Source organism: Strix uralensis, chromosome 35 (genome assembly GCF_047716275.1).
Source record: "Strix uralensis isolate ZFMK-TIS-50842 chromosome 35, bStrUra1, whole genome shotgun sequence".
In the NCBI taxonomy this organism is placed as follows: Eukaryota; Metazoa; Chordata; class Aves; order Strigiformes; family Strigidae; genus Strix; species Strix uralensis.
The window spans coordinates 1,271,107-1,297,153 of record NC_134006.1 but is presented as its reverse complement, the minus strand read 5'-3'; the positions used below and the strand labels follow the sequence as shown (position 1 = coordinate 1,297,153).

Here is a 26,047-nt window from a genome sequence, read left to right as displayed (position 1 = left end):
CGACAGCAGCGGGGCAGCACGAGGGCGGCCCTGGCTTGCACAGGGAGCTCCACGGCCCCGGCTGAGCCCCGGGCTCGGGCTCCCGGCTCCCCCCATGGCCCAGCACCACCAGCAGCAGCAGCCGCAGCAGCAGCCAGGAGCCTTTGGGGAGAAGTTCTTTCTGGCGCTGTCCCACGTGTGCGTGCAGCACACGCACCCCCACTTCTGCTGCTCCGACCTGTGCCGGATTGTTCCAGCCCTGCAGCGCACCCAGAGACTCCTGACTGCCCGGCCCGTGGGGAAATCAGATCCCCCTGGTCAGGGGAGGGACGGAGGCGGGTCTGTCAGTGGCCGTGCTTCTGCTGTTTTAACATTGTTTAGGCAGCGATAAACCAGCATGCAGGGAATAAAGAATTAACGAAACGAGTCTTTGACAGGTCCCGCCCCTCCTGGTTGTCACCAGGCGCTGTTCTTCACATCCCCTTTCCTTAACCGCCGCCCGTTCTTCCACCTCCAGCCACCCTTTGACAAATGTTTCTTCTCATGTTCCTCGGGGTGTTTTCCCTTGAATTCCCCGTCACGGGCGTGCCGATACGTGTTAGGGCGAGCGGATTGTGGTGGGAATTACAGCTGCTGTTTGCAGATCGCGCTGCGGACCCACCAAAGGCCACCCCCACCCCGGGAGAGGGAGCAGCTCTTGTCCGTGGGGAGCGAGCTGGGCGCTCCTCACCCCCCCAGCCCGGCACACGGGCTCCTCTCCCCGCTCCGTCCCCTCTGTCCTCTCTTGCCCTCTTCCAGCCTTCCCTTTCTTCATCCCTCACCTCTCCTCTGTCTCTCCCCCTCTCTCTGGCCCTGGTCAGATACTTCCTTCACCCCCCCGCTATTGCGTTCTCCGAACAGAGTGAAAAGCGGGGAGAATTTCTTCACCACGAAGGTTGTCGGGCACCGGGACAGGCTGCCCAGGGAGGTGGTGGCGTCCCCAGCCCTGGGGGTATTTAACAGACGCGCAGACGTGGCGCTCGGGACGCGGTTTAGTGGTGGGTTCACCAGTGTTGGGTTCACGGCCGGACTCGGTGACCTTGAAGGTTTTTTCCAACCAGAATTATTCTGATTCTCCGATTCTATTAATTCTCTAGTGCTGTCTTGCACCCAGTAAGGGAACGCTACTGCTGGTACCTGAAGGGATTTGGGGGTTTTTTGAGAGGCAAAATTGCCACTTGGTGTCGTGGTTTAACCCCAGTCGGCAACTAAGCACCTTCCCCCCCAGCAGGATGGGGGGAGGAGAATTGGAAAAGTGAGAGAAGTGGTGGGTTAAGAACAGTTCAATAACTGAACTAAAATAACATCAATAATAATAAATTGTCATGAAAAGGAAAAATTAGCAAAGAGACAGAAATGAAACCTAAGGAGGACAAGTGATGGCAATGAAACCAACTGCTGACCACCAACCGACCAGTGCCCAGTCACAACCAGCCCAGCTCCCCAGTACAGGAGAGGATTTTGGTGCTGGGACAAATGGCGACGTGCCAGCTTGGCGTGGGGGTGCCTTTTTGTGCCCTGAGACCCCTCGGGAGGGGCAGGATGGGCTAAAGCTTCCCTCCCCCTCCTCCTCCTCCTCCTTCTCCTCCTCCTCCTCCTCCTCTCCGGGCTTTGTGGTCTCGCGGGACACCCCGGGTGTGGGTGTGCGGCCCTGGGGGCAGCGGCACAGGGACACTGCTCGGGGGCTCCCCGTGGGAAGGACACCGTGGGACTGGGCTTGTTGCTCCAGCTTGATTTAAAGAAAAAGATTTATTGAAGTACGGCCTTTCCCCGAGAACTGCACCTCTCCGAGGCTCATCAGGCGCAGCACCACAGCGACCGCAGGCTCCGTCCTGACCTTGGCTTCTGCTTTCGAGCTGTGGGGATGAGGACGGTCTGAGCTGCCAGGGACCTGATCGAGTGCTCAGCATCTAAAATCTGGGCACCCCTCGGCAGCTTCCCCCCATGACGGGGTGACCCCAGGCGAGGAGAAGACCCTGTGACAGTGGTGGCCCTCCATAACCCACCACACGGGAGGAACCCCCGTGTCCCATCATGCCGTCATCCAAACCAAGAGGCGTCCTGTGGCAATGGAGGCACAGACTGCTGATGAAATCCAGAGAGAAAAAAAAAGTTCATTGTTACAAGGGTACATGCTTGTGCTCTTGGAGGCTGTCGGTAAAGCTCTTACTTGACAGTTAACAAACCAGCAATTAGACAGCTCTCAACCTTCTCTCCTACCAGCATCAGACCCCTCTCGCACGCGCTGTGCAGACCAATCACCTCTCGCTCACGCGCTGTTCTCGCGGCGGTAACTTCTCACCGCTCAGCACTTTCCCACAGCTCAGTGTTGCCGCTGTCCGTTGTTTTTCCCCGGCACCTTGGCACAACTCAACAGCCTCTCATCTTTCTTCCAAGGCCTGTTCTTCACCAAAGCCCAGCGCTTTCTCACAGGCTGTGCAAGGCTGGCAGGCCAATGCCTCCCACAGGTGCCCTTCCTGGCAACACCTTCCCTAGATCTCGCCCTGGTCTCTGCTCCTGCCTGTCCAGAGATGCAGGTTTGCAGGTCACCGTGAGTATGGACAGGCTCACGCACCCCCGGTGTAACCGCACAGGCAGGAGGGGTTTGGCTGGGATCGTTATAAGGGGTCAGGCCCTTCAACACCAGCCTGGGAACCGCTGATGTGCCGTGGCAGGAGCTGCTGGCCATGCTGAGAGTGTGGGCACTTCACTTATTTTGCATAGTGGCCGGTAAAAGAGCTTTTATTTCTTCAGTCTGGCTCTTGCTAGCAGAGGGTGGACACCGCCAGGGGCAGAGCTGTGCTCATGCTGAGCAAGGGGCGGTCTGTGGGTCTGTCCTGGGGGAATTCATCCCTACAAGCCCTCTGAAGGACCTGGTGTAGGAGACTTCAGCTCCTGGGTACAAGAAAGCTAGAAGGCGATGTTGTCTGATACTTTCTCGTGTATGAGAACCTGCCTTCTCTTCTCAGCGTGTCTGTCGTCTGAGCCATCCCTCCACCAAACCCTCTTTGGTTCATTCCCTCCCTCTTCTCCCACACCCTGCAGGGTTACGTTGGACCTGGCCAGGAGCAAGTGCTCAGAGTCTGTTACCTGCCAGGAGTGCCTGGAGCCTTCTGCAGGACTTTCCAGATCCAAGTGGGTCACCTGGAACCAGAAGAAATCTCCCTGAAAGGAGAGGGGAGCTTTCCCAGGATCCCCTTGGACCTGCCCAGGAACATCAAAGGTGAGCACGGCCTGTTTGCTCCCCAGGAGGGTCCCCTGTTTCTCCCCCATGTCAGATGCCCGTAGGGCAGCTCACACCTGCCTCCACCGAGCCTGGAGGTTTCAGGGCTGTCAGACCAACACTCACCCCCTGGTTGCTTCCTGAGGCTCTGGCAGATGAGCCCGTGTGGGCTTTGCCCCAGGAACCATCCTGCAGAGCTTGCCAGCATGTGTCAGAGTCCTGGGAAGGTGGTGGCTGGACAGAAATGCTCGGGAAAGCTGAGCACAGGCTGGCAGGGATTCTGGCAGGGTTGGGTTTGTGTCACATTGCGGAGGATGAGATGCTCCTATGTGGGCAGGAAGATGGGTGGGAATGAACATCAGGGTTGGTAGAGGAAAAGCAGCATCTACTTTCCATACATTGCTTGAGGAGGGGGTTTCTGGGAGAGGCCAGAGTTGGGCAGTGGGGCTTCCCAGCTTAAATGGGAATGGCGCTGTGCCACGCTTCTGTTTGTGGTGTTTTCTTCGTTCAGGAAATGAAAAATATGAGAAGGTCCTCAAGGAGGTGATAGAAAAGATGGAAGAAGACAGCCAGAGGGAGGAAGCAGTTGTTCTGGGGGAGGCTGTGGCCGCGGAGCCACCCCCAGATCCCTTGGACACCGTGGTGAGAATGGCTGCTGCCCCGTTTGACGCGTGCCACCCTCCCCCGGTGTCATTTGGTCCTCTGCAGCCCGCAGCAGGCTGCCCCGTGCCCTGCTGGCACTTGGGACCTCCCTGCCCAACCTGCCCATGATCCTGCATCAGCTCAGCATTGCCCCTGGGGCTGCCCCAGGGAGAGATCCTGAAGACCCTGCTCAAGTGATTGAATTTATGGTACTTTGGGATGGAGATGTAGGTCACCACTGGGGTATCTGCTGCTCACCACCCAAGCCCTGCCAGGTTACAGAGCTTAAATAGCAGCAGCCTGACTGTGCCCTGGGACTGTGCTGCCAGGGCTGATCTCTGAGACAGCAGCGTTATCGTGGCTCCCTTTACAAGAGAGCTCTTGTCCGAGCTGCTTTGGCACTGGCTGGGGGCAGGCAAAGACTTGGAGCTCTAGAAGGTTCCTGGCTTGTCTGTCTGTCTGTCTGGCCGGATCAGCTTTTGTAACAGTGACTGGGCAGGCGAAGATACTGGAGTTCATTGCCCTTGAGATGAGGCCCAGGCTAAGAGAGCAGGAGGTGTCACAGACACTGAGCAGCGAGACAGAAGGACCCCATCACCCCTCTCAACACAAGCAGGGGGGAGCCTTGGGAAGGACCGTTGCTAACCAGCCGCTGCCTTTCCTTCCCTCAGCTGGACCCTCGGCTGCAGATGCAGATGGAGCAGATGCTGATGGAGGAACACGCCCTGGAGCAGCAGAAAGCTCTCACCTCTGGTCCCCCAGAGGCCACTGCCTTTGACCAGCACGCTCGTCGGAGGCTTCTCAAGTTAGTGGGGCCTCCTGTACCCTATCTCCAGGTGCCCCGAGGGTAACACCCAGCAGTGCACCCCTGCTCCTGAGAGGTCCTTGTGTCTGCAGAGCTGGGGATAGTGGGGACTTCAGAAAGGGCCTGATCCTGGTAGCTCTGACATGCTCCCTGTGAGCAGCTGAGTGTCCTCACTTCCACAGAGCCACCCTGAGCTTTGGAGGTGCTCAGCTCCCCACAGGCGCTGGGTCCTGCTCTTCGGGCTGAGGGGTCCAGTGCAGAGCATCAAGCCCTTCAGAGAGCACCAACACCATCCCTGCTGACCAGCTCTGAAAGAGGCAACTCAAAGCTGGCATCTTTGTTCCAGCTAACAGACCACACTGAGCAAAGAGAGTAGGGAACTGCAGAGGTTGACACACCCTTGACAAACCCTAAATCAGGTGGCTGGGATGCTGGTGGGACTGCAGGGCTTGCCTCGGTAACTTCCCTCTGCTCCTTCATGAGGAGGCACGGGCACGGTAGGCTCCAGTTCAGGAAGATGCTCTGCAAAACAGATCACGTATGTGCCTTCCCGAGTGCGATTGCTCTGGAAAAGGACCCTCCTGTGAATCTTGTAGTTGTTGATTACTGCATCTGTCGGTGCTGCTCTGGGGACAGATCTGGTTGCAGAGCAGTGAAGATTTCCTGTGCAGGCGAATCTTATGACGAGGTCCTGAAGCAGTTTCAGGCTGGGGCTGTACATGGGGCTTAGCAGTTTCACTGAGACCAGTGGAGGTCCACTGGACTTATCTACGGTGGCTTTCCACAGCAGAGGAGCTGTGACCAGTATTCATTTTAAACCAGTTTTATTTTAAGGTCCCACTGGTAGCTGATAAAACCTAGGTCCTGTGCTCCTCGTGACTTACCAAAGTCTTATTACCAGGTGGTCAGACCTTGGGTTTCTTGGGCTTGAGCTGAGTTTTTACAGCAGCGAATCCAGAAATACTCACTTCATTTGCATCTTCCATGCTCCTGGAAATGTAGCCAGGCTGTGGTTTAAGGACTGTCCTTACTCCTCCTTTCAGAGCTGAGCTGCCCGAGTACCTCCTGGACTTTGGGTACGTGATTCTCGGTAACACCCCCACGCACGTCGTGAGGATCACCAACACCGGGCAGTTCCCTGTGTCCTTCCGCGCCGATAGACGGGTCCTGCGTGACACAGGTAACCAGTGCTGGAGAGACTTCACGTGGGCTTGAAGGAGCTGTCTCTGACAGATTAGCTTAAGCCACTGGACATGGGGAGGTTTTTTTTGAGTGCTTGTATGTATAACTTTTTCCTCCTTGGGACCCTCTGCCTGGTGCTTTAGAGCCTGAGTTCTCCTGGCCAGCAGTGCTCAGAGACCCGGCCTGCCCGTGCCTGCCCTAACACTTCCCTGCAGGGGCTGGATGGGCTGATCACCTTGGTCACCTCTCAGCATCTTCTGCTCTTGGCTACCATGAGCATCACCTGATGGGCACTCCATGGGCTTGTGTTGCAAACAGATGGACACTTTGTGGTTTGGAAGTGCTTTGTTTAAAGTTCATAATGCCATTAGCACTTCTGTTCAGCCTCTATAGAGAAGACAGCCTGTGAGGCCCTCTGTTGTACCAAAACAGGCTTTCGAAACAGGCCTTGACGTAAGGCTGCAGTACCAGCAAACGGTGACTCGCCGTGTCTGAAGGGTGATCAGGTGCCTCCTCTAAATTGTTTTTCAGGGAGTGCCATGGCATGGGGGAATCTTAGTTGGGAATTCTCCTTTGGAGAGGTCTGTGCGTCCTTCCCTGGGATGCCTAGTGAAGGAATGGTTGGAGCTCCTCAACTGAGATGTTTCCTTTTTACCATGTGGGTCTTGGATTCTGGCTGTGAAAGCCCTTTCTCCTTGTGTGGTGACAAGGGAGAAGGAGTGGCAGTCTTCTCCACAGGTACAAAGGGGTCCTTTGCAGAGCTGCCAGCCAGGACATACGGCCTTAACGTGCTTGTGACACATTCATGTTGATTGTGTATCTCAGCTGCTTTATTTTCATCTGTTCAAGGTTTCAGTGTGGATCTGGACCACGTGAAGCACCTGCTCTGCTGCGAGACCAAGGTGTTTGAAGTGCACTTCGACCCACAGAGCGCCAACCTGCCACTGGGAGAGGCGGACGTGCTCCTGCCCATCACGGTACCTATGGCGTGCTTCCTCACGCCGCTGTGCCCGTGCACCTCTCGGGGCAGGTGGAGGGTTGGGGACAGCAGCAGATGTCACCGGGGCTCTCAGCTGGATGCTCTGTCCTTCCCTAGGTAGCAGGAGGCCCCACGTTCCACATCCGCCTCCATGCCAGCGTGGCCATGCCATCCCTCTGCGTCTCCAGGGACAGACTGGAGTTCTCCACTCTCCAGTGTGGGCAGTGCCAGGAAGAAACTGTCCAGCTCCACAATCAGCTCCAGGACCCCTGTAACTGGCTCATCACTATCAATGAGCCTGTTAAGAAGGTAAAGCACAGACAATGTGTAACACGGAACTTCTCGGTTGGGTTTTCTTTGCCTCTCTTGCCCTTTCTGCCCCTGTGGCTGCGTGAGCACTTGGGCTACAGCTCGTCTGAGGAAGCTGTGGAGGGTACAGAGCAAGGCTGGCTCACCTGGGCCTGTGCATCAGCTGGTGCTTCACTTCTCTGCCACCTTCCCCCGTTCCTCCTCTTCTGAGGATGGTGCCTCCCCATCTGCCTGCCCTGCCTGTTCTCCCTCCAGTTCTAGGCCAGAGGTGGCCTCGGCTGGTTTGGCTGTGGGTGCCCTCAGCACCATGACGGTGTCTCAGAGCACTGCAGGAACCGAGGGTCTGTCCTCACAGACCAAGGAGACCTCACACAATTGGTTTTTGTTCTCAGGTGGACAGACATTGGCTAGCGAGGAGGCGTCGGAAGGTGCCCCAGAAGTTGAAGGCCCAGCCCTGTGTCTTCGAGGCGCTGCCCTCGGCTGGAGCCCTCGCTCCAGGACAGCGAGGCCACGTGCGAGTCAGGTGAGAGGTGAGATCAGCGAGTGTCACCCCCAGGAGGTCTGGCAGGGCAGTGTGGTAACGAGAGCCCAGCACAGGGAGGAGGAGACGGCGTTTGCCTCCACAGAGAGCTTTCTGCCAGCCCCGTGCCCACTGTGCCTCAGTTTCCCCTGCAGCACACTCTTCTGAGAGGGGCTTTGAAATCCCCTGGGGAGCTTGCTCAGCATCAGGGAACGGTGGGGTGGCTGCCTCTTGGCGCATGGGGGGAAATCTGCCTGTTTGCCCTCATCTCCCCCTTGCATGGGCCTGTTTGAGGCTGCAACGCCCTGGTGCAGAGCAGCTGGCGCGCTTGCAGGGGATAACCCTGGAAGGGCCAATCTAGGCAAGTCCTGCTGCTGGTACCAGCAGACAAAACAGCCACCAGGCACCTTCCTGGGCACGGCAGGACAGTCGCCTGGAGTGGTGTGCTGCCAGCAGTCCCTGTGGCTCTGGCCCAGCCTGCCTGCACGTTCCCAGGCAGTCTGGGAGTCAGCTGAAATGATGGGGTGTTCCCAAAGGCAGTTTGCCTGTGGCCACCATGACTTGGAAACTGGCAGTGGGTAACAGGATGGACACAAGTGCTTCCGTGCCTGGGAACAGTCCCAGGGATGTTCTAATTGCTGTAGAGGTGTAACCATCTTGTGTCTGGCTTTGACCAGAGCCAAACACTGAGCAGAGAAGACGACCCTTATTTCTAGCCAGTGCGAGCTCATCTGCCTCATTCATCGAGCTGATGTTTGCCTGATGCAGCAGTGCCAGGACTGTGTCTGGGCAACATAACCCTGAGGACCTTTCTCATGAGCATCACACTCCCTCGTGACTAGGTGAAAACATCTGATAGTGCATTTTAGATTCGTCTGACACCAGTTACACTTCACACCAGGATTCATCCCAGTTACTCAGAGCCAGCATGCAGATGCTGTAGCCCCTGCTGGAAGTAAATATCTGTTTTCCATTCCCCTTAGAGGTACTGGTGACACCCCTGCCTTGGGGCAAGAGTTGAATTTGAGGCCCTGTCACCTGGGACTTCATGGAGGAGTTTTCTGTGCTTCTCTTTTCAGAAGTCCTACAGAAGTGAGCTGAAGATTAACATTTTCCAGAGCAGCCAGCACCTCCAGCTGCAGCTCTCGGGGCGTGGGCTGGAGCCACAGCTGGAGTTCAGCCCCCCAGTGCTCGAGCTGGGACCGTTGCTGCCGTACAGCTGTGGAGCAGAGGGGACGGTGGTGGTGAAGAACCCATGCGAGTTCCCCATCGAGTTTTACTCGCTGGAGTTCGACCAGCAGTACCTTGCTGAGGAGCAGGTGAGAGGGAAGGTCTGGTCCCCATGTGCACGCTCCCGCAGCTTCACAGGGCTCCAGCATTCCCGGGTTTGTGCCAGGGAGATGGAGACAGTCCCCAGGGCAAAGCCTGGTGGCATTTCAGGGTTAGGCAGCTCTGCTGGCAGACTGTGGAGGGGCTTGGATAGTCCGTGTTGTTAGAAACACGTCCTGCATGTGGCTTCTCTTCCCTACATGCACAGATCCTGCGGATGCTTAAAGACTACGATTGCCGCAACACCTTATTGCTGCCTCCGCGTGCCCCGGGTGAGAAGCTGCCCCCAGAGGTGCTGGAGTACTGTCAGGACCAGAAGAGGCTGCAGGATGAGCAGACAAAGTCCCAGACTGGGGAACCAGCAGGCCCGGACAACGGTGAGGGTTTGGCATTGGCTGTCCTGAGTGTGGACACAGCGGGGAGTCCAGCCCCCACGCCCCAAGCTCTCCATGGGAAGCCCAGCAGCCACCCCTTCCCCAGCTGGGTGGAGGAATTCCAGCGTGAAGGTCTGTGGCTTGTAACACGCATCCCCTACCAGCCCTGAGTGCAGCCAGAGCAACCTCATATCTGCCTGCCATGGACCGGGGAGATAATCATGTTGTCCCCTTGTGTCCCCACCAAAAATAGGATGGGATGAGTTCTTCAGCCAGCAGGACCAGGTCTAATACCACCAGCTATCTTATATTTGTTCCTTCCCAGCACCAAAAGCACAAACTCAAAATCCCCCCGAGGGCAGAGACACCTGGACAGACTTCTCCTTGGGAAACTTTCCATCTTTTGCACGTGGCCGTGCAAAGTGGCAAATGGCAAAGAGCAGATTGCCTGGCCATGTCCACCCTCTTCTTCCCTCCCCGTGTCCTTCCTCCTCAGCAGACTTTGAAGATGTCCAGTCTCTGTCAGATCACGGCAGAAAGTCCTCTGCTGGGGTCAGTCGCACCGTCTCATCCCAGAGCTCATTGGTTTTCTCCTCCGTGTTTGATGAAAGCCAGTCCAACAAGGTGGAGTCTAAATCTGAATGCGGAGGAGGAGGAAGGTGTTGAGATCAAGACAGGGGATGGGTGATGTTGCAGACAGGGCAGGGACAAGTGAGAGGCCAGGGAGGTTCTCCCCAGTTTTGCCAAATGAGCACCTTTTCCCCCCAGAGCTGCTGGGATCAGGATGATGCTGTTCCCTTCCCTAGGCAGGGCAGTGACACTGCAAGCCGAGATGGCTTTTGGTGACCTCCTAAGGGCAGAGGTGGGAGCTCTTTGCAAATGCTGTTACGGTGAATTCAGAGCCCAGCTACATCTCCTGGTGTAATACTCCTAAAGCATCCAGCTTTTGGATAATCGCTTGATCCGCAAATGGAGCCTCTCCCTTGGGACGGTGTAAAATGCCTGGTTCTGCCTGTCCCCCCCTTACTCAGCAGGACCTGGGACCAAACTCCCATGAGGACCATGTTGACAGGGCATGGGAGATTTGGCCCAGTCCTTTTAGGTATTGCCAAATGCTTGTTCTTTCCTCTTTCTGCCCCCCCATTTCCTATACTCTGAACAGGCACCTTGACCACCCTCTAGGGCAGACCCTGATCTGCACAAGCCTAAAGGAGGGACATGGTGAGACCTCGGTGTGGTGTTGGTGTCAGCAGAGTCTTCTCTCCCAGGATCTGAGGGGATGGGGAGGATGATCAGGATCATAGGTAGGCAGGAGGCTGACTGTTCTATCTGGTTCTGCACAGCAGAGCATCGGCAGAGCATCGCCAGCAGCAAGGCGGCCGCGGGAGAACTGGCCGAATCGCCCGCCACCTTGGCATCGATATCTCTGCAGAGGGGCGCGTGGCCCGAAACCGCAGAGGGATCGTCGTCATCATCCATGGGGCACCCCTGACAGGTAGGTGAGGCACAGCCCGTGGCTGCAAGGAGGGGGGAAGCAGGAGAGACACATCCTGGAGGGCCGTGGTGCTTGGCTGACCAGTTGAAGCGAAGCGAGGTAAGCCGCAGCTCTGCTGGTACATGAAATGGTCCCAGGCCTTCACCAGCTGGGGCAAGGGCTGTGGCTCACCCTGTGTCCGCACAGCTGGGCTATCGTTCCCCCACACAGGGTGGCCATGTCCCCGTTGCTTCGTGGGAGCACAGTGCCTAGTGCCCATGTTGCCTCATGGGAGCAGTCCCTCGCCCACGCTGACCCCCAGACCGTGCCCAGACGTTGCCTGAGGCAGCGCCGGCCAGCACAGGCTGGCGAACGCTCTGAGTGGTGGCGGGACAGGGCTCGAAACAATGTCCTGGCCCAGGGCTGAGGTCACCACGAGGGACAAAGTGCTCAGCTGGATGTGAGGTGGAGGTGATCCTCCTGGCTCTAGAGGACAACGCTTCTAGCCATGCTCAGCTACCTCCCTCATGGTCTCCCCTAAAGGGGCACTTGATTTCCGACTGCCCTTGAAACTTTGAAATCCTGTCTGGGGACTTTCTAGAGCCTGTCCCTGGAAATGCTTCACGTGCAAGTGTCACCAAGCACTCTTCCTCTCTCTCAAGGGAAGACAGCGGCAGCGGTTGCCCTGTCCAAATATTACGGCGCTGCCTGCTTGTCCATGGACACCGTGGTGAGAGAAGCCATCTCAGACAGGAGCAGCTCAGCAGGGCTGCGCGCCCGGGAGCTGTGCATCGGGGCTGCCATCGAGCAGAGCTGCAAGGAGGCAGAGGGTGCCGGTGAGGAGAAACGCTGGACCCAGAGCAGCGCTTCAGAAACCCACCATGACCATCCACTTCTGCTTGCTCCAGAGAGGAACTCTGACAGCCCTTGGGTCTCTTAGGGAACGTGGGTGCAACGTGTAGAAATGCAAAGCCATTTCATAAAGCATCTTGTGTTATTAAAAAAAATAATCTCTGTTTTAAGGGCTCAGACAGGGGCACTTCTACTGCCTCTGGGCTTCTCAGCACATACTCCTTCTCCTAGGAGTGGTGAAGCACACCTGTATTTTTCTCAGGGGTTTTTACATTTCCTCAAAGCTGAATCCAGCTGGCTCCTCGTGGCCATCAGGCAGAACTGCTGCCCACTTTAACAACCAAGAAGCCCTCTGAAGCTGCTCATTAAGCACTAGACAACTGACTTGGAGTGTGGCTTCAGAAACATGAGAGGAAGGGAAGAACAACCTCCCAGAGTTTCAGATGAGACGCTGCAGATGAGCTCTTTTCTCCAGAGGTTCTCCTATACACACTGTCAGGTCACGCAGCTCGTGCATGTGGTGCTGTTCTCCACCTGAGACCAGAGACTTTTAGAAAACCTGGTTGGGCAGTTGGTGCCCCGCGCTCTGCAGGGTGAGGCCAGACCCTGGTTCTGGTGGGGGAAGTTTTGCATTGCTCAGCTTTGAACCTGGTTGGGTTGGGAGCTGGTGGAAGGAGGAAGGGTCTGGGCCCTGGGTGGGGTTATCCCATGCGGAGGATTTAGCTCCAGTGGAGATGGGGGATGCAGCTGGGGCAGGGCTGCATGTTACCGTCTCCATGTGAGAATGCAGGATGGTGCAAGGTACAGAAATGATGCTCCTGGAGGGTGGAGCCTTGGCTTGATCCACAGGGGAGCTACTGTGCAGTGTCACCTGCGTGCACATTTGTGAGGAGGGACGCAGAGCTGTGCCTTAAAAACTCTCTGGCTTTAAAATCCAGTATCAGGTGGTGTGCTTTACCATGCTAATAAGAGAAGCAGGGCAGGAGCTGCTTCTGGAGATGGGTGCTGCTAGTGCCCAGCAGGCTGGGGGACAAGGGCCGTGTCCCTGCCAGGGCGCAGGGCTGTGCCCGTTGGGGTGGAAGGTGCCTGCTTGCTCCCCACTGAGCGTCTGTCCCCTCCACAGGTCACAACGCAGATGCGTCCCTCACCTGCAGGTTGGCACCGAGGCCAAGCGCAGCCTAGACATGAGCCGGTCCAGCTCTGGGGACAAACTCAGCCAGCGGTCCGTCAGGTCCCGAGGCCAGGTGAGCGCTGCGGCGGGCAAGAAGAAGACAGATGGCCCCACCCCCAATCCCAGAAACAGCATCTGATGGATCTGACAGGCTCCCAGGTGAAGCACGATGTGCACTGGTTAATGCCTGGGACCTTTCTGTTGCCTCTGAGAAGTGAAGGGGCCGCTTCCAGTGGAGGCTCTGCGTCATCCAGAGCCCGGTGCAGGGGTCTATAGTGCAGAGAGCCAGCTGGGCAGGCTGGGCATGGCTCGGGGTGGGAATGAAACCCTGTGCTCTGGCAGAAAATCTCTACGGCATCTTAACAGATTGTTGGCAAAGTGCAGTCCTGGCTGACGTGGCTGCAGCGGTGGGCAAAGCTGCGGGATGCTGCGCTGGGGGCTTGCAAGCTTGGGCCTCTGCTGGCCACAGATGCACCCTCCAGCGTGGTCCCCTGGAGCTGCTGGCCTGCAGCTTTGTTCTAGTCTCCTGCTAGTGAGAAACCCCAGCTCCAAGCCCAGCAGTTGGAATTGTTTTGGGGGTTTCCAAAGTGGTTGATTTTTCTTGTGGTGTTCAACATTGCAGGGCTCATCAAGTTCTCACCTCTCTCCCCTTCCCTGCGTTCCTGCGCAGCGAGAGCTGAGCATCAGTGGCAGCACATCAGGAGAGCTGGGCTTTAGGAGCTGCGTGCTGCCCGAGGAGCTGCTGGTGGCCATCCTCTCTGAAAGGCTGCAGGTACGTGGGGTGGGGGCAAATGGTACGTTCTTGGTACAGAGAGACAGGCAGCGAGGTACAATTCCGAGAGGAGGAGGGCTGTGCCTGCTCTTGGGGGAGTCCTGGGCTGCGTGCAGGGATCCGTGGGTGAAGCTGCAGATGCCGTAAGTTGGCAGAGCGTGGGGAAAGATCAGAGCTTGTCTGAGCTGCTGCACTTGGAACTGTGATGGCTGGTGATCTCTGACATCAGGCTTTAGTGACCAGCTGAGAGCCCAACGCGTGCGACAGCTGACTTTCTCTTCCTTTTCGACTTTATCTGCAGCTGAGCGACTGCTACCAGGGAGTGGTGTTTGATGGCCTGGAGACCCCCTTTGCACACAACACGGCGTCTGCTCTCCTCTGCCTGCTCAAAGCTGTCAGAAATCGGCCTCACATTTATTTTGTGAACCTGTTCCAGGATTATGCTTCTTGGAAAGCCAGGGAGATGGCCGCAGAAGAGCAGGAAGGTGAGACTCTGCGTCTCCGTAACTCTGAAATCTCTCTCGAGCCCTCAGCCGTACCCGTGTGTGTCTGGGTTACCAGCAGAACTTGTAAGAGATGTTTTTATGAATCCTTCCACCTTCTGCCTCGGTGTAGCCAGCTCTCAGCTCACAGTTGCTTAAAATACAGCAGAGCTGAGGCTGTAAGACTGACCCCAGTCTCTAACATTAAAGCTTGGGCACAAGTGCAAGCTCTTGTGGCTCAATAACTAATCACTGGCCAGCTGTCCACAGTGCTGGTGCGTGTGAGCCAGGCAAGGCATGGGAACTTACTGGCCAGCGATAGTTTGGGGCTTGTCTGAATTCTGAAGCAGGATGTGAGCTCGCCGGTATCTCCTGGCAGGATGACAGCCTGGGTCAGGACAGAGTTGTGAATCCTGGCAGCTCACCCAGAGCAGCAAGCTCTGCTTGCAGGCACTGATGGTTTCTCCTCTGGTCTGTGCTGAAGGATGGGAGCGGGAAGAAGCTGCCAGCAGGGAGAAAGCACGTCTCTGGGAGATGGAAGAGGACGAGTATGATGCCCTCACCGAGGAGGAGAAAATTCACTTTGATAACAGTATCCTGCAAGTCCAGCGTGAGAGGAAGAAAAGGTCTGTAAGCCTTCTATGGGTGCCTCCCCAGGAGTGTCCCCAAAGGGTTTCCCTGCTCCGGAGACCTTGGTTGTGCTCAGAGGGGTTACCAAGGCCAAAAGCATTAATTACCAGCAGCACAAGGATTCCCAGTTCCACCTCCCTGGTTCCCAGCGGAGCAGGGACCTTCCTCCGGTGAGATGAGAACATCTTCTCTCCGTTTTAGTGGTGAGCCCGTCGGCTTAGGGGCTCTGTGCTTCCCTTGCCACTGTGCTTGCCAGTGTCTCTAAGTTAATTATGTTCATTCTCATCTTCATCGCCCTTCTCCACCAAACCAGAGGGGTTGTGGTGTGGGTTGGTGTGAGGCGCAGCTGTGCTGGCTTGGTTTGGATCCCAGTCCTGCCGTAGGTGAGGCCCTTGCACTGCTGAGCTCCCAGGGGTTTCCTTACTGAGTGACACCAGCCACAAAAGCTCACCTTCAGCTGCAGCAGCAGGTGAGCCTGGGAGAAGCTCTGGTCCAGCAAAGCAGCCCCGTTCAGGAGGGTACACAGGATAAGCTTAAGCCTCTATTAAGCCCTGCCTGAAACTCGCGGAGGGACTTGCTTAAAGTGAGCCTGTGTTTCAGCGCTTCTTTGAGCCCCAGCTGACGTTTGTTTCCCTGGGAGGAGATCACTAGGGCTGCTTCAAACTGTGACTTCCAGGACAGGCAGCACAAGCTTCCCATGGTCACGGCTGGGTTCCAGCAGGACACCTGGTTGTGTGGAGCCTGTTCTGCAGGAGGACAGTTACTGCAGCCTTTGCTTTCTGATTGGTATGGCTGGTCTCACTAAGGAGCAGGCTGTGCCCAGGGAGAAGGGCTGGATAAGCCAAGTATTGGTGCAGGGATAAGCAGGTGTTAGTGACTGGTGAGCTGGTTTAGTGATTTGTGAGCTGGATATTGAGGGCTTCAGGCTCCAGCGTGGAGCAATGGTGGGTCAGTCTTTGGCAGCATGCTGGAGGTGTCCAGGTGGACCTTATTGGAGAAGCAGTGCAATTTAGACCTTGTGACAGCAAAGCCTGGATTTGGCTGGCCCTGGAGGTCCCCTCCCACTTCCCTCACTTTGGATGTCCCAGCCCCCCCAGGTTGAGGGAAGTCCACAGAGCTGGTCTAACAGTTGTGCCTGGCCTTAGGGTCAGTGAATGAAGTGCGGGACCAGCTGGGATTGCAGCGAGCCCAGATTTCTGGTGGTGACTCTCGGGGATGTTTTCTGTTTGTCTTGCTGAAGGGAGATGGAGCGGCTGGCTCGAGAGCTTGAGGAAAAGCAGCGGTGGGAGCTCGAACGCTTGAGGGAGGAAGAATTGCTGAAGATGTTGTCTAAGTGGGCCAAGAGAAAGCTTGGAAAAGACAAAGAAAATGCTTCAAGGAAGAAAAGCCAGCCTGGAGTCAGGCAGGTGGGTGGTTGTGGGAGAGGAGTGAAAGCCCTGGGGACCCTCCTGCTGAGCCGTACCATTCCTGGCGAAGCCAGCAGCCCCCCGCAGTGCTGGGGGTGGGTACCTGGCCGTCAGCAACACACGGGGCTGTGCTGGGAAACAGCAGCCAGTGTTTGATCGTGCTGCTGCTTCACCAGGGCTATTTTCACATGGGTTTGTTGGGTAGAGCTGTTCTTCTGGGGTCGTGCTGCCTTTGAGTCATGGCTTCATGTAACTCCAAGCCCTAGATAGTTTTAGTCCAGCATTTCTCCCCGTTCTGCATGTGACTTACACCTCTGAGCCATGACCCGCCTGGGATGTGGTGTCTTTTGCTACCTGTCTGGCAGGAGATACCACCAGGCCCTTTAGGAATTCATTAGCAGCCAGACTTCCCAAAGTGTCAGCCAGACACAGGGATGGATGCTCAGCACACCAGAAACGTGCCCGGAGGACTGCACAGGAGTAAGGGGGTGTCTTAAGGTCCCTGTTTGGGTCGGGGAAGCTGTTCTATTTCTCAGCTGGTTTGCAGGACTCCTCATCAGTCTGGCGCTGGGGAGTTCAGTTTCAGTTGAGCTCAACTGGGTACCAGCTGCGTTCTGAATTGGGATTTGTAGAGCACCTAGCACAGGTCTCAGATGAGGCGTGGGGTGCTATTGCGAAGATCGCCGCTGTCCTACAGCATTTGAGTTGGTGCTTTGAAATGCTCACCGCTTTGTCCTGCTCCTCCTGCCCAGAACACGAACGCATCCACCAGCAACACCAGCGCATCCACCGGCAACCTGTCCGATGTCACCGAGGGGGGAGAGAAGGGATCTGCAAAGGAGCACCCAGACTCTCTTGGACAAGGAAGATAAGGAAAAGCAGATCAAGGCGTCCCTGACAGAGGCCTGCCCAGTGGAGGTTGTGCAACCTGCAGACCCAGAACAGGGGGAAACCAAAACCGAGGCGCAGAGTGACAGCGAGAAGAACTTGGCCCTGAGGTTTAAGATCTACGAGGCATCGCAGAGGGATGTCACACATATTTTGTCATCCTGGGACAGGGCTCAGGGTATCCTGCTGTCCCCTCTGAACCAAGAGGTGGTGCAGCACCAAGTACAAGGCCAGCGCCAGCATTTATCCAGGCGGAGGAGCCGGAGGGACAGAGAGAAGGAGCATCTGGAAAAACTGAAGGGTCTTGAGGACTCCGAGTTATCTGGGCTGGAAGGGGAAGGTGCAGAAGGGTCAGCCAGAGGCCAGGACGTCGGGGTGCCCTGCTTGGACATCCAGGTGCTGAGCTCTGCAGATGTGACTGGGGCGATCCTGGAGAGCGGCAAGCTGCCAGAGGCAGAGCAGGTAAAGCCCTGCGAGGCTCAGATGCTGAGCCTGCCGTGGTCTGGGCCCTGGTGCGTTGTGTCCCACCAGGTGACAGCAGCACAGAGCCTTGTCCAGGCCACTGATGATGTTCCGCGATGGCTTCAAAGCAGCCACATGGCTGGGGAAGTTCTTGCCATCCCCCAGATGGGTGGGAAGAGGGAGGGCTCTCTGCTGGAACATCCTCTCTGTTTGGAGAGTTTCCCAGTCTGGAAATCATTAAAAATGGTCCCAGGGCAGGGCAACTCCTGGTCATTGTTTCCTTCAGCCGAGTCACTCAGGTTTCTCTCTAGGTCCCACTTGTAGGTCCTGGCACTGCTCTGGAGCCTGCCCACCCCACTGGGCATAAAAAAGCACTGTGCTCCATCTAAATAAAAAAACCCATTGCCAAAAGCTCAGTGCCTTTCAGGAAGTGTGAGGATGAAGGCGATGGGACTATAAACAGGGTTTTCTCTTATGCTCTAGATCCTGGATGACCTGGGACTGGGTCCCTCGGGGCCTCCCATTCCACCTACTGCTTTTTACTCTGTGATCCGCCACCCGGAGAAGCGGATGGTCCCTGCAGCAGGAGAAGCCCTCGAGCACTTCGCCTTTGTTGTGCCAGAAGGTGCCACTGCAGAAGAAGGAAAGAAGGAAACCAGAAGTTTGTTGGATGTCCCCGTTGTGCCTGCAGTGAAGGTGCCAGGGCAGGGGCCAGGCTGGATGGGGCCATGGGGGGAGGTGGGATGGAAAAGGATCACTGTGGAAGGGCAGTGAAGACATGACGGGGCCCCGTGTCTGCAGGCATCCCTCCTGTCTGTTTAAAAGAGACAGCTCTGCTTGAGACATAGGGCAGTTCTGTGAGATGAGAGAAAAATCAGCTAAAACGTTCGACTTCCCTTGAGGAGAGGGTCCTGGGCAAGGAGGGGTGTTGTAGGCGAAACGAAGTCCCATAAGGAAGACCAAATCCATGGGCAGAGGGGGTTGGTGGTTTATTCTCTCTCCTGTCTGTTACCAAACCTGCAGCTTTCTCTCCAGGATGGGGGTGTCTCGGGGCAGGTCTCACCTCTCTCCCTTTCCTCTCTCCCTTGGTGTGAAGGTGTCAGAGGAGCAGGTCACGCCAAGCAGGGGCCGGTCGGGGAAGGAGAAAGCCGCGGGCAGGCGGGAGGCTGTGAGGCAGAAGCGGAGCTCCAGCCGGGGCAGGAGAGGTCGCCAGGCGCCGGGCACGGGAGCACCCACGCGGCCCCCCGAGGCGCACCAAAGCGACGTGGACAGGGTCCCATCCCGGGGGAAATCCGTCAGGTGAGCTGTGAGGGAGGAGGTGATCCCTCTGCTTCACGTCCATCTTGCCAAACGGGCTCCATCATCCCCAGCCCCGCAGGGACCCTCTGCCGGTGCCTTCATGGGATGGAGAGTCCATGAGCCTCCTCCTTCTCTCGTTTGCTCGTTAGCAATGTCTGAAGCCTCCTCTTTAATTGCCAGGCTGAGCAGCTGCCGGTGGATAGTGCCTGCCCACGGGGAGGTGGAACTGAAGGTCCAGTTCAGCTCCACGGTGCCGGGGCAGTTTGACCAGACGCTGCATTGTGAGGTCCTGGGGACAAAGCGACTGTACCAGGTGCACTGCAGGGGTACCTGCCTGTATCCCACCGTCAGCCAGGACCCATGGTAAGGCTGGGGCGTGGGAGCCTCCCCCACTGCTCGCCCCTGAGCTCAGAGCCAGGGCAGCCCCTTGTGCCCCGGTGACCTTCTGGCTTGGGCAGAGCATGCGGCCTGAGCCGCCCAGCATCTCTTCCGTGCTTGGAGCTGAGAACCAGTACTGGTACCTCAGCCACCAATAAGGGTTATGGCTTTCTGACCAGGTTTTCTACTTAGAGCGTCTCACAGCTCCTCATTCCCCATTTTCTCTGCCCAGGCTGGTGCTTCCTTGCCGGAGGAAGAGCAAGGCGGACGATGACATCACCACCAAGCAGTGTGTCATGAACACGGGCGTATTCCACTTTGGACCGCTGCTGTGTGGGAAGTCAAGAGACTGGTACGTGCTCCCCGCTCCGAGCGAGCATCCTGATGCGCTGCCTGCGTGGAGTGAGACGTTGGGCTGGGATTCGACACAGTTCCCCATAGGATTCTCATAGAAACACTGTCTGCCCATGGCCTGGAGGAGCGAACGGTCTGCTGGGTCAAGCACTGGCTGGATGGACGGTCCCAGAGAGTGGTGGTCAGTGGAGCTAAATCCAGCTGGCAGCCGGTCACAAGTGGTGTTCCTCAGGGCTCAGTGTTGGGACATTTCTGTTCAACACCTTTATTGATGATCTCGGTAAGGACACAGAGTGTATCATCAGTAAGGTCGCAGATGACACCAAGTGAAGCAGGAGAGTCGATCTGCACGAGGACAGGGAGGGTCTGCAGAGAGACCTGGATGGGTTGGATCGGTGGCCGACATCAACAGGATGAGCTTCAACAAGGGCAAGTGCCAGGTCCTGCCCTTGGGCCACAACAGCCCCCTGCGTGGCTACAGGCTTGGGGAGGAGTGGCTGGAGCTGTCTGGAAGAGAAGGGTCTGGGGGTTCTCATTGACAAACAGCTGAACAGGAGCCAGCAGTGTGCCCAGGTGGCCAAGAAACCAACGGCATCCTGGCTTGTATCAGCACTAGTGTGACCAGCAGGGACAGGGAGGTGACAGTCCCCCTGTGCTCGGCACTGGTGAGGCCACACCTGGAGGGTTGTGTCCAGGTTTGGGCACCTCAATCCCAGAGAGATCTCGAGGGGCTGGAGCGAGGGCAGAGGAGGGCAACGAGGTGGGGAAGGGCCTGGAGAATAAATCCTGTGAGGAGCGATGGAAGGAGCTGGGGCTGTTCAGTGTGAGGAGGAGAAGGGGAGGGGAGACCTCATCACTCTCTGCAGCTCCCTGAAAGGACGTTGTGGAGAGGTTGGTGCTGGTCTCTGCTCCCAGGGAATTAGTGACACAACGAGAGGGAACGGCTTTGAACTGCAACAGGGGAGGGTCAGGCTGGACAGGAGGGAAAAATGTTTCCCCGCCAGAGTGGTCAGAGAGTGGAATAGGCTGCCCAGGGAGGGGGTGGAGTCCCCACCCCTGGGGGGGTTTAAGGGCCGTTTGGATGAGCTGTGGGGGGATGTGGGGTAGGGGAGAACTTTAGAGTGGGGCTGAGGGTTGGACTCGATGACCCCGAGGGGCTTTTCCACCCTGAATGATTCTGTGATTCTACTATTCCAACGCTGCACGGCAGCCCAAGAACTTGCACTCCCAGGTGTAACCAAAGTAACTCCCCCACACGAGCACTGCAACACAAACCGGCACAGGGAAGGGCGAGGTTTAAAAGTTGCTTAAATGTTTTCTCTAAAAGGCTACGTTTGCAGAGTGTTGAAGACATTCCAGCAGACAGACAGGCATCAGCTGTGAGGCCAAATGACGTCACTCAGAGTTAGCATGAGTCTGTTTTGAAGACATCACACCGTGGCGTTACTAAAACTGCCAAGTGCGTGCTGCAACACTGAACTCGGGCAAGTTCTGAGTTCAAGAGACGGTCTTAAAAAGCACTATTCTGCCTTAAAACTATTCATCTCAGACCAGCTCAGAGTCCCATTTTCGGTTTTCTATTTTTTTGTATTTTGCCTGATAAGCAGAAAAGCAAATTCTCCAAGTGTTTGAGTCAGGATGTTACAGGGCAGGGAAGAGTTCTCCAGAAACCTGAGCTCTGGGGTTTGCAGTTCTCCCACGACATCGTGAGAACATCTGTTATAAGGGACAGGTCAAGAAATTCGGAGCAAATTAAAAGGAGGCAAGTTTAAATGCATCGTTCTCGGGTACAGGCTTTTTGAAGGGAATCCTGCCTTTAGAGAACACGCCTCTGTAGTAAGCGTGGAAGCAGACACACACACTTCCCCTCCCCCTTTTTAAAATAGGTCCCAACCAGCCGTTTTGCCTTCCCAGCATTTGACAAGGAGTCCATCCTATAGTTTTGTTCCATGTAAAATCCTGTTTACCTTTAGCTTGTATTAGCATCACTTCTATTGTTAGATTTCCATGATGAAAAGTAACAGTTTCCGAGCTGTAAAAAGTTTTTCTGAGTACTCAGAAAAACCTGAACAAGCAGGCCACCCTCACTCGCGGTTCGCTTTGTTCTTTCACTGCCACGTGTGGTCAGGACTCTGCACTGACAAAGGTGTGAAACCCCAATACCTTCTGTCCACATGTAAGAATTACAAACATCCCACTTCGGCGGAATATCCTCGTTTAGTTTTTCCCTTTGCTCTCTGAAGGTGAGTTTAAGCATCTACATCGGATTAATAAAACCAGTTAAAATGCTCAGGCCAAGAAAGAAAAGGACGAGTGAAGAGATGGATGAGGTGCGACCTGGACCAACTGACAAAATGTGCTGTGCGGTTTTTCAATTCATTACTCCGATCATTTGTTAAAATCCTATCCCTTTGATTCTCACTGAGATCCTAAGGATACACAGAGAATATTTAAACCTCTCCCCCCATGCCCCGCCCCTGCCCGGTGGTGGATCTCTGGCCTATGTTGAATAAAGTCATGGATTTCAGTTTATCCAGACTCCGGACGCTCGTCCCTGGTACGTGCTTCCTCTTCACCTTTTACATTTCTCTCTCCTTGCTCTTACTCTTTGCTTCTGTCTCTGGCTGGGGTCTGCAGGATCACAGACCAGTTCACTAGAACCACTTCTTTTGGTTTAAGCAACCGTTGCTACCAATTATAATCTCTTCTAATATACTTCACATTTGAACTGTTTGTTTCCATTTCATACCAGCTGTTTCTAGGCCTTGAAATTTTTCTGTGGGCTCCAGGGGACGGTTAAGTCAAGGAGGACGAGTGTAGGGTTAGTTCCCAGGGAGACAGGATCTGTGCAAGGGTTTTGCTTTTGTGTCGTAGCTTTTGTGGGAGACAGACAAGCTTTGTGTGCCAAGAACAGCAGGACTGATGATGGGCATTTCTGGAGGGTTGTGTGCCTTCAGAGCTCTCAGCAAACGTCAGCCAGTTTGTCTGCTGCCCTGCAAACGCCGCTCGCTGGGAAGGAGAAATCCCGCTCTCCCAAGTGAATGCTTCTCCCCAGCTGCTTTTCAGCTCGCTTTGCCAGAGAGACTAAAAAAAGGGCTGCCCTTATGTGCAGGGACTGTGGATTGCACAGAGATACAGCCCAGCGAGCTTGAAAGCATGGAGGGGCCAGTCCGACCTCCCCAGGGCCCTCTCCCGAGTTCAGGGCAGGGAGGGACCAGTGAGTCCAACGAGGCAGAAAAGCTCTGAGCTGTGGAGAGGAAGGAAGCTAAGCCCAGAGATCGAAGCTGCCATTATAGACTCAGATGTCCTGTCTGAAGGGAGGTTGGCTACCTCATGTGCTGCCTCTGCCTGGGGAGGGAGGGCTTGCAAACCAGCGGAGGAGGGAGCTGTGTTCTGCCAGCAGCTGGAGCCTCCCAGAGTCAGCGTGCAAAGCTGTCACTGCTCTTGCTCATGGAGAAGAAGTGTTACTGACAAGGAGGCTTCCTGAGCAGTCTCCTTGCTGGGCTAGTTACCCAGATCTGCTCCATGAGGAGGTTCATCAGCTCCCCTGCAGCCCAGCTATTCCTTGGGAAGGTGTGATGTAGCTGGCTTGGTTAATCCCAGATGTATTTTTAATGAGATATCATTTGTAAAAGGAGTTCCCAGTGCTGGTGAGACCAGACAGGGGAAAAAAGAAGTTTCCAAAGAGGTTTGGAAACCTCTGTCTTCCAGTCATAGGAAAATTAAACAGAAGCCATCTCTCTGTGCTCAGCCCAGCGAGGTGTTGTGAACCTGTCTGGGAGAAATCATCATCCAGTTCCTGATTAAAAAGGCGGGAGCAGCAGCCAGGGAGGGTTAAAAGAAGGTCTGTGCCTTGAGGCTGTGCTGAAGGGAAACCCTAGATGTTTGTTTCTCAGTCAGAAGTTCAGCTGATGGATGCCTCTAGGAGGTCCCGGTGCCTGGGCATGATTTTACTTGCCCTGCTCTGTTTTTCTTTAGAGATGGAGGATGCTGAGGGCTGAAGGCACCAGCTGGATGCTCGGTGCCCTTCCATTCCCCTCTTCAAGGTTTTTAGGTGGGTGGCCAAGGCCGGGGACAGGCAGCTGTAACCTGGCTGCAGATGTGCCGGGCATGGAAGCCCACAGCAAATGGGGAGTGTGACACCTCGTGTCTTCTGTGGGACAGGACCCTGCTTGTAGGCAGCTGCTGGAGAAAAGCTGATGCGTAATAGACTTACACCTTAATTCTGCTGTGCAGTATCATCTGCATCCCAGTTCTATCCACCAAGCGGAGATGCTTTTTCCCTGCCTTTCAGGACAGCTGCAGGCAGATGTTTTAAAGAACATTGATCTAGTGCATGCTGTAAGGGTGTGGAGAGGGTAAGGTTTGTCAGTAAAACTTTTTGTTCCCATCAAGTTAGTCTGGTAAAAGATACCATCTTCTACTAAGGAAGTTTATTCTGTAGGTTGTGCAAAACACCAGGCTGCTCAGAGAGGCTGATGCCAGAGAGGGTAGCTGAGCCCCTCTGCAGCATTCACAGCACCGCCTTGCATGTGAGCTGTTTGCTTGCCCTTGTGACTTTGCCTTTTCCCAAATCTGTATTGCTGCGCTGGCCTGGCAGGTAGGAGAGTTGAGTCCCTGTGAGATCAAACACCTTGCCTGGTCCCTGGCAGAGCTGTGATGAGATGAGTGCAAATCTGTGACCTTTAATGTCACCCTTGGTCCATATCAGGTGCTGCCTCTGTCATGGGGGGGATTTTTTTTTCTATCTATAGGAGAGAGGAAAAAGTTTTGGGTTGGTTCAGGAAATGGGGAAGGTTTCTTCTCTGGCCTGGTTGCCCTGGGAGTCCCCGTGCGGTTTTGTAAGGGAAAGTGTCAGGGCTGTGTCTGTGGTGGAGCCCACGGGGGATGCTCTGGGGATAGGAATGAAGCAAACACCTTGGAGGGAAGGGTGGTGGGTATATGCACCTTCTCTTATGCTCTTGCTTACAGGACATCACCTGGGTCTGCTGAGGCTTCCTGGAGTGCTTGAATACCTGAACTAGAGGCTGTGGGATAGTGTAAGAGTCGGTCAGAAGATCAGTGTTGTCTCAACATTGTCATCGGGGACATGGACAGTGAGGGACTGACAGCGGCCTGTTGGAGCGCAGCTGCCGACCCCTGGAGTGGGATGTGGTGCAAAGGCTCCTGAATGCAGAACTGTGGTACAGCCAGTGCAGTGCTGTTCTCCTGAGCGCTGACCCGTGTGGTGCAGGCAGTGCAGTGCTGTTCTCCTGAGCGCTGACCCGTGTGGTGCAGGCAGTGCAGTGCTGTTCTCCTGAGCGCTGACCCGTGTGGTGCAGGCAGTGCAGTGCTGTTCTCCTGAGCGCTGACCCGTGTGGTGCAGGCAGTGCAGTGCTGTTCTCCTGAGCACTGACCCGGGTGGTGCAGGCAGTGCAGTGCTGTTCTCCTGAGCACTGACCCGGGTGGTGCAGGCAGTGCAGTGCTGTTCTTCGGTGCCTGAGCCGTGCAGTACAAAGAGTGCTGTGCTATTGTTCAGTACCTGGGCCCAGCCGGAGCTGTTAGAGATAATTGCATAGCCACTGTCAGAAAAGATGGATCGTGACTGTTGCCATAACATCGATGAAGAAATCATGAACTTTAGATGAACTTTGCTTCATTACAATACCAAAACACACCTCCTGGTCGAAGGTTACCCACCTCCAAGACTGTGGGGGGAAGCTGGGGGGTTTGGGGCAAGGGGAGGTGTGGGGGACCTCCCTGTGTGGCCCTGGGGTCAGCACCTGCTGGGGTGTCAGGGTGAGGCCTCCCCTCATGCCTGTGCCTTAGCAGAAGAGGGCAGGGGACATGGCAGGACATAGTTCAGTCTGGAGGTGAACACCCCACACCCAGCCCCCCTCAGCGAGGAGAAAAGGATCCAATGTCCCTTTGATTTCAGTGCCCTGAGAGTGCAGCTTCTGCAGGAGGACGTGGTTCAGGGAGAGGTTGGGAGCGTGAGGATGGGGAGAGGGTCTCAGCTTGGGGTCGCTGCCTTCGTCGGTGTGGGAAGGGAAGTCTTGGGGCTGAAACTGTGTGAAAAACCTGTCAAGAAAACTGCCAGGCAACATGTTCTTGTAGAATTCTCTCGGTAATCCTGATGTTCACTCTGTCACCATTGAATCGTTGTAGCAGTAAGGAGGTAGTGATGTACACGTGAAGTGTTTGTCCCAGAAAGCAAATTATTTATGTTCCATCTAGTGACGAATGATGTGACAAATTTTTCAGTGAGTGGCAGGGAGAAACAGTAGCGTATTTTCGTGACAGGACTAGAAGAAAAAGTCACCAGAGTTATTTATTTCACATCTGGTATGAACTTTTAGATGTACCGAACCGCAGGAGGCAGCTGTACAGATAAAAAACATTTCAGGTGTCTTCCTTGGAGGAGTCTGGGGCTGGTACCTGGGATCTCAGGTCCCTGCAGCAGGGCTCAGGACAGTCTGGGACATGCCTGGGAGGAATCTTGGGCAGATCCCAGAGAAG

General features: G+C 55.5%; 1 protein-coding gene across 1 annotated transcript in view; it reads left to right on the top strand.

The window, feature by feature from the left end:
• The window catches only part of LOC141936889 (hydrocephalus-inducing protein homolog), a 34,802-nt gene extending 10,143 nt beyond the window's left edge, over positions 1–24,659 (top strand). Inside the window, exons 5-24 of the mRNA XM_074854235.1 lie at positions 3,064–3,241; positions 3,753–3,883; positions 4,555–4,688; positions 5,732–5,868; positions 6,720–6,847; positions 6,967–7,158; positions 7,551–7,681; positions 9,216–9,384; positions 10,725–10,876; positions 11,518–11,691; positions 12,831–12,951; positions 13,501–13,650; positions 13,952–14,135; positions 14,617–14,758; positions 16,003–16,168; positions 18,002–18,214; positions 18,615–18,817; positions 18,998–19,180; positions 19,428–19,547; positions 24,521–24,659. Coding sequence (XP_074710336.1) covers positions 3,797–3,883; positions 4,555–4,688; positions 5,732–5,868; positions 6,720–6,847; positions 6,967–7,158; positions 7,551–7,681; positions 9,216–9,384; positions 10,725–10,876; positions 11,518–11,691; positions 12,831–12,951; positions 13,501–13,650; positions 13,952–14,135; positions 14,617–14,758; positions 16,003–16,168; positions 18,002–18,214; positions 18,615–18,817; positions 18,998–19,180; positions 19,428–19,547; positions 24,521–24,560 — 2,826 coding nt within the window. The 5' untranslated portion in view covers positions 3,064–3,241; positions 3,753–3,796 and the 3' untranslated portion in view covers positions 24,561–24,659. The remainder of the gene's footprint in view (positions 1–3,063; positions 3,242–3,752; positions 3,884–4,554; positions 4,689–5,731; positions 5,869–6,719; positions 6,848–6,966; positions 7,159–7,550; positions 7,682–9,215; positions 9,385–10,724; positions 10,877–11,517; positions 11,692–12,830; positions 12,952–13,500; positions 13,651–13,951; positions 14,136–14,616; positions 14,759–16,002; positions 16,169–18,001; positions 18,215–18,614; positions 18,818–18,997; positions 19,181–19,427; positions 19,548–24,520) is intronic.
• The last annotated feature ends 1,388 nt before the right edge of the window (positions 24,660–26,047 follow it).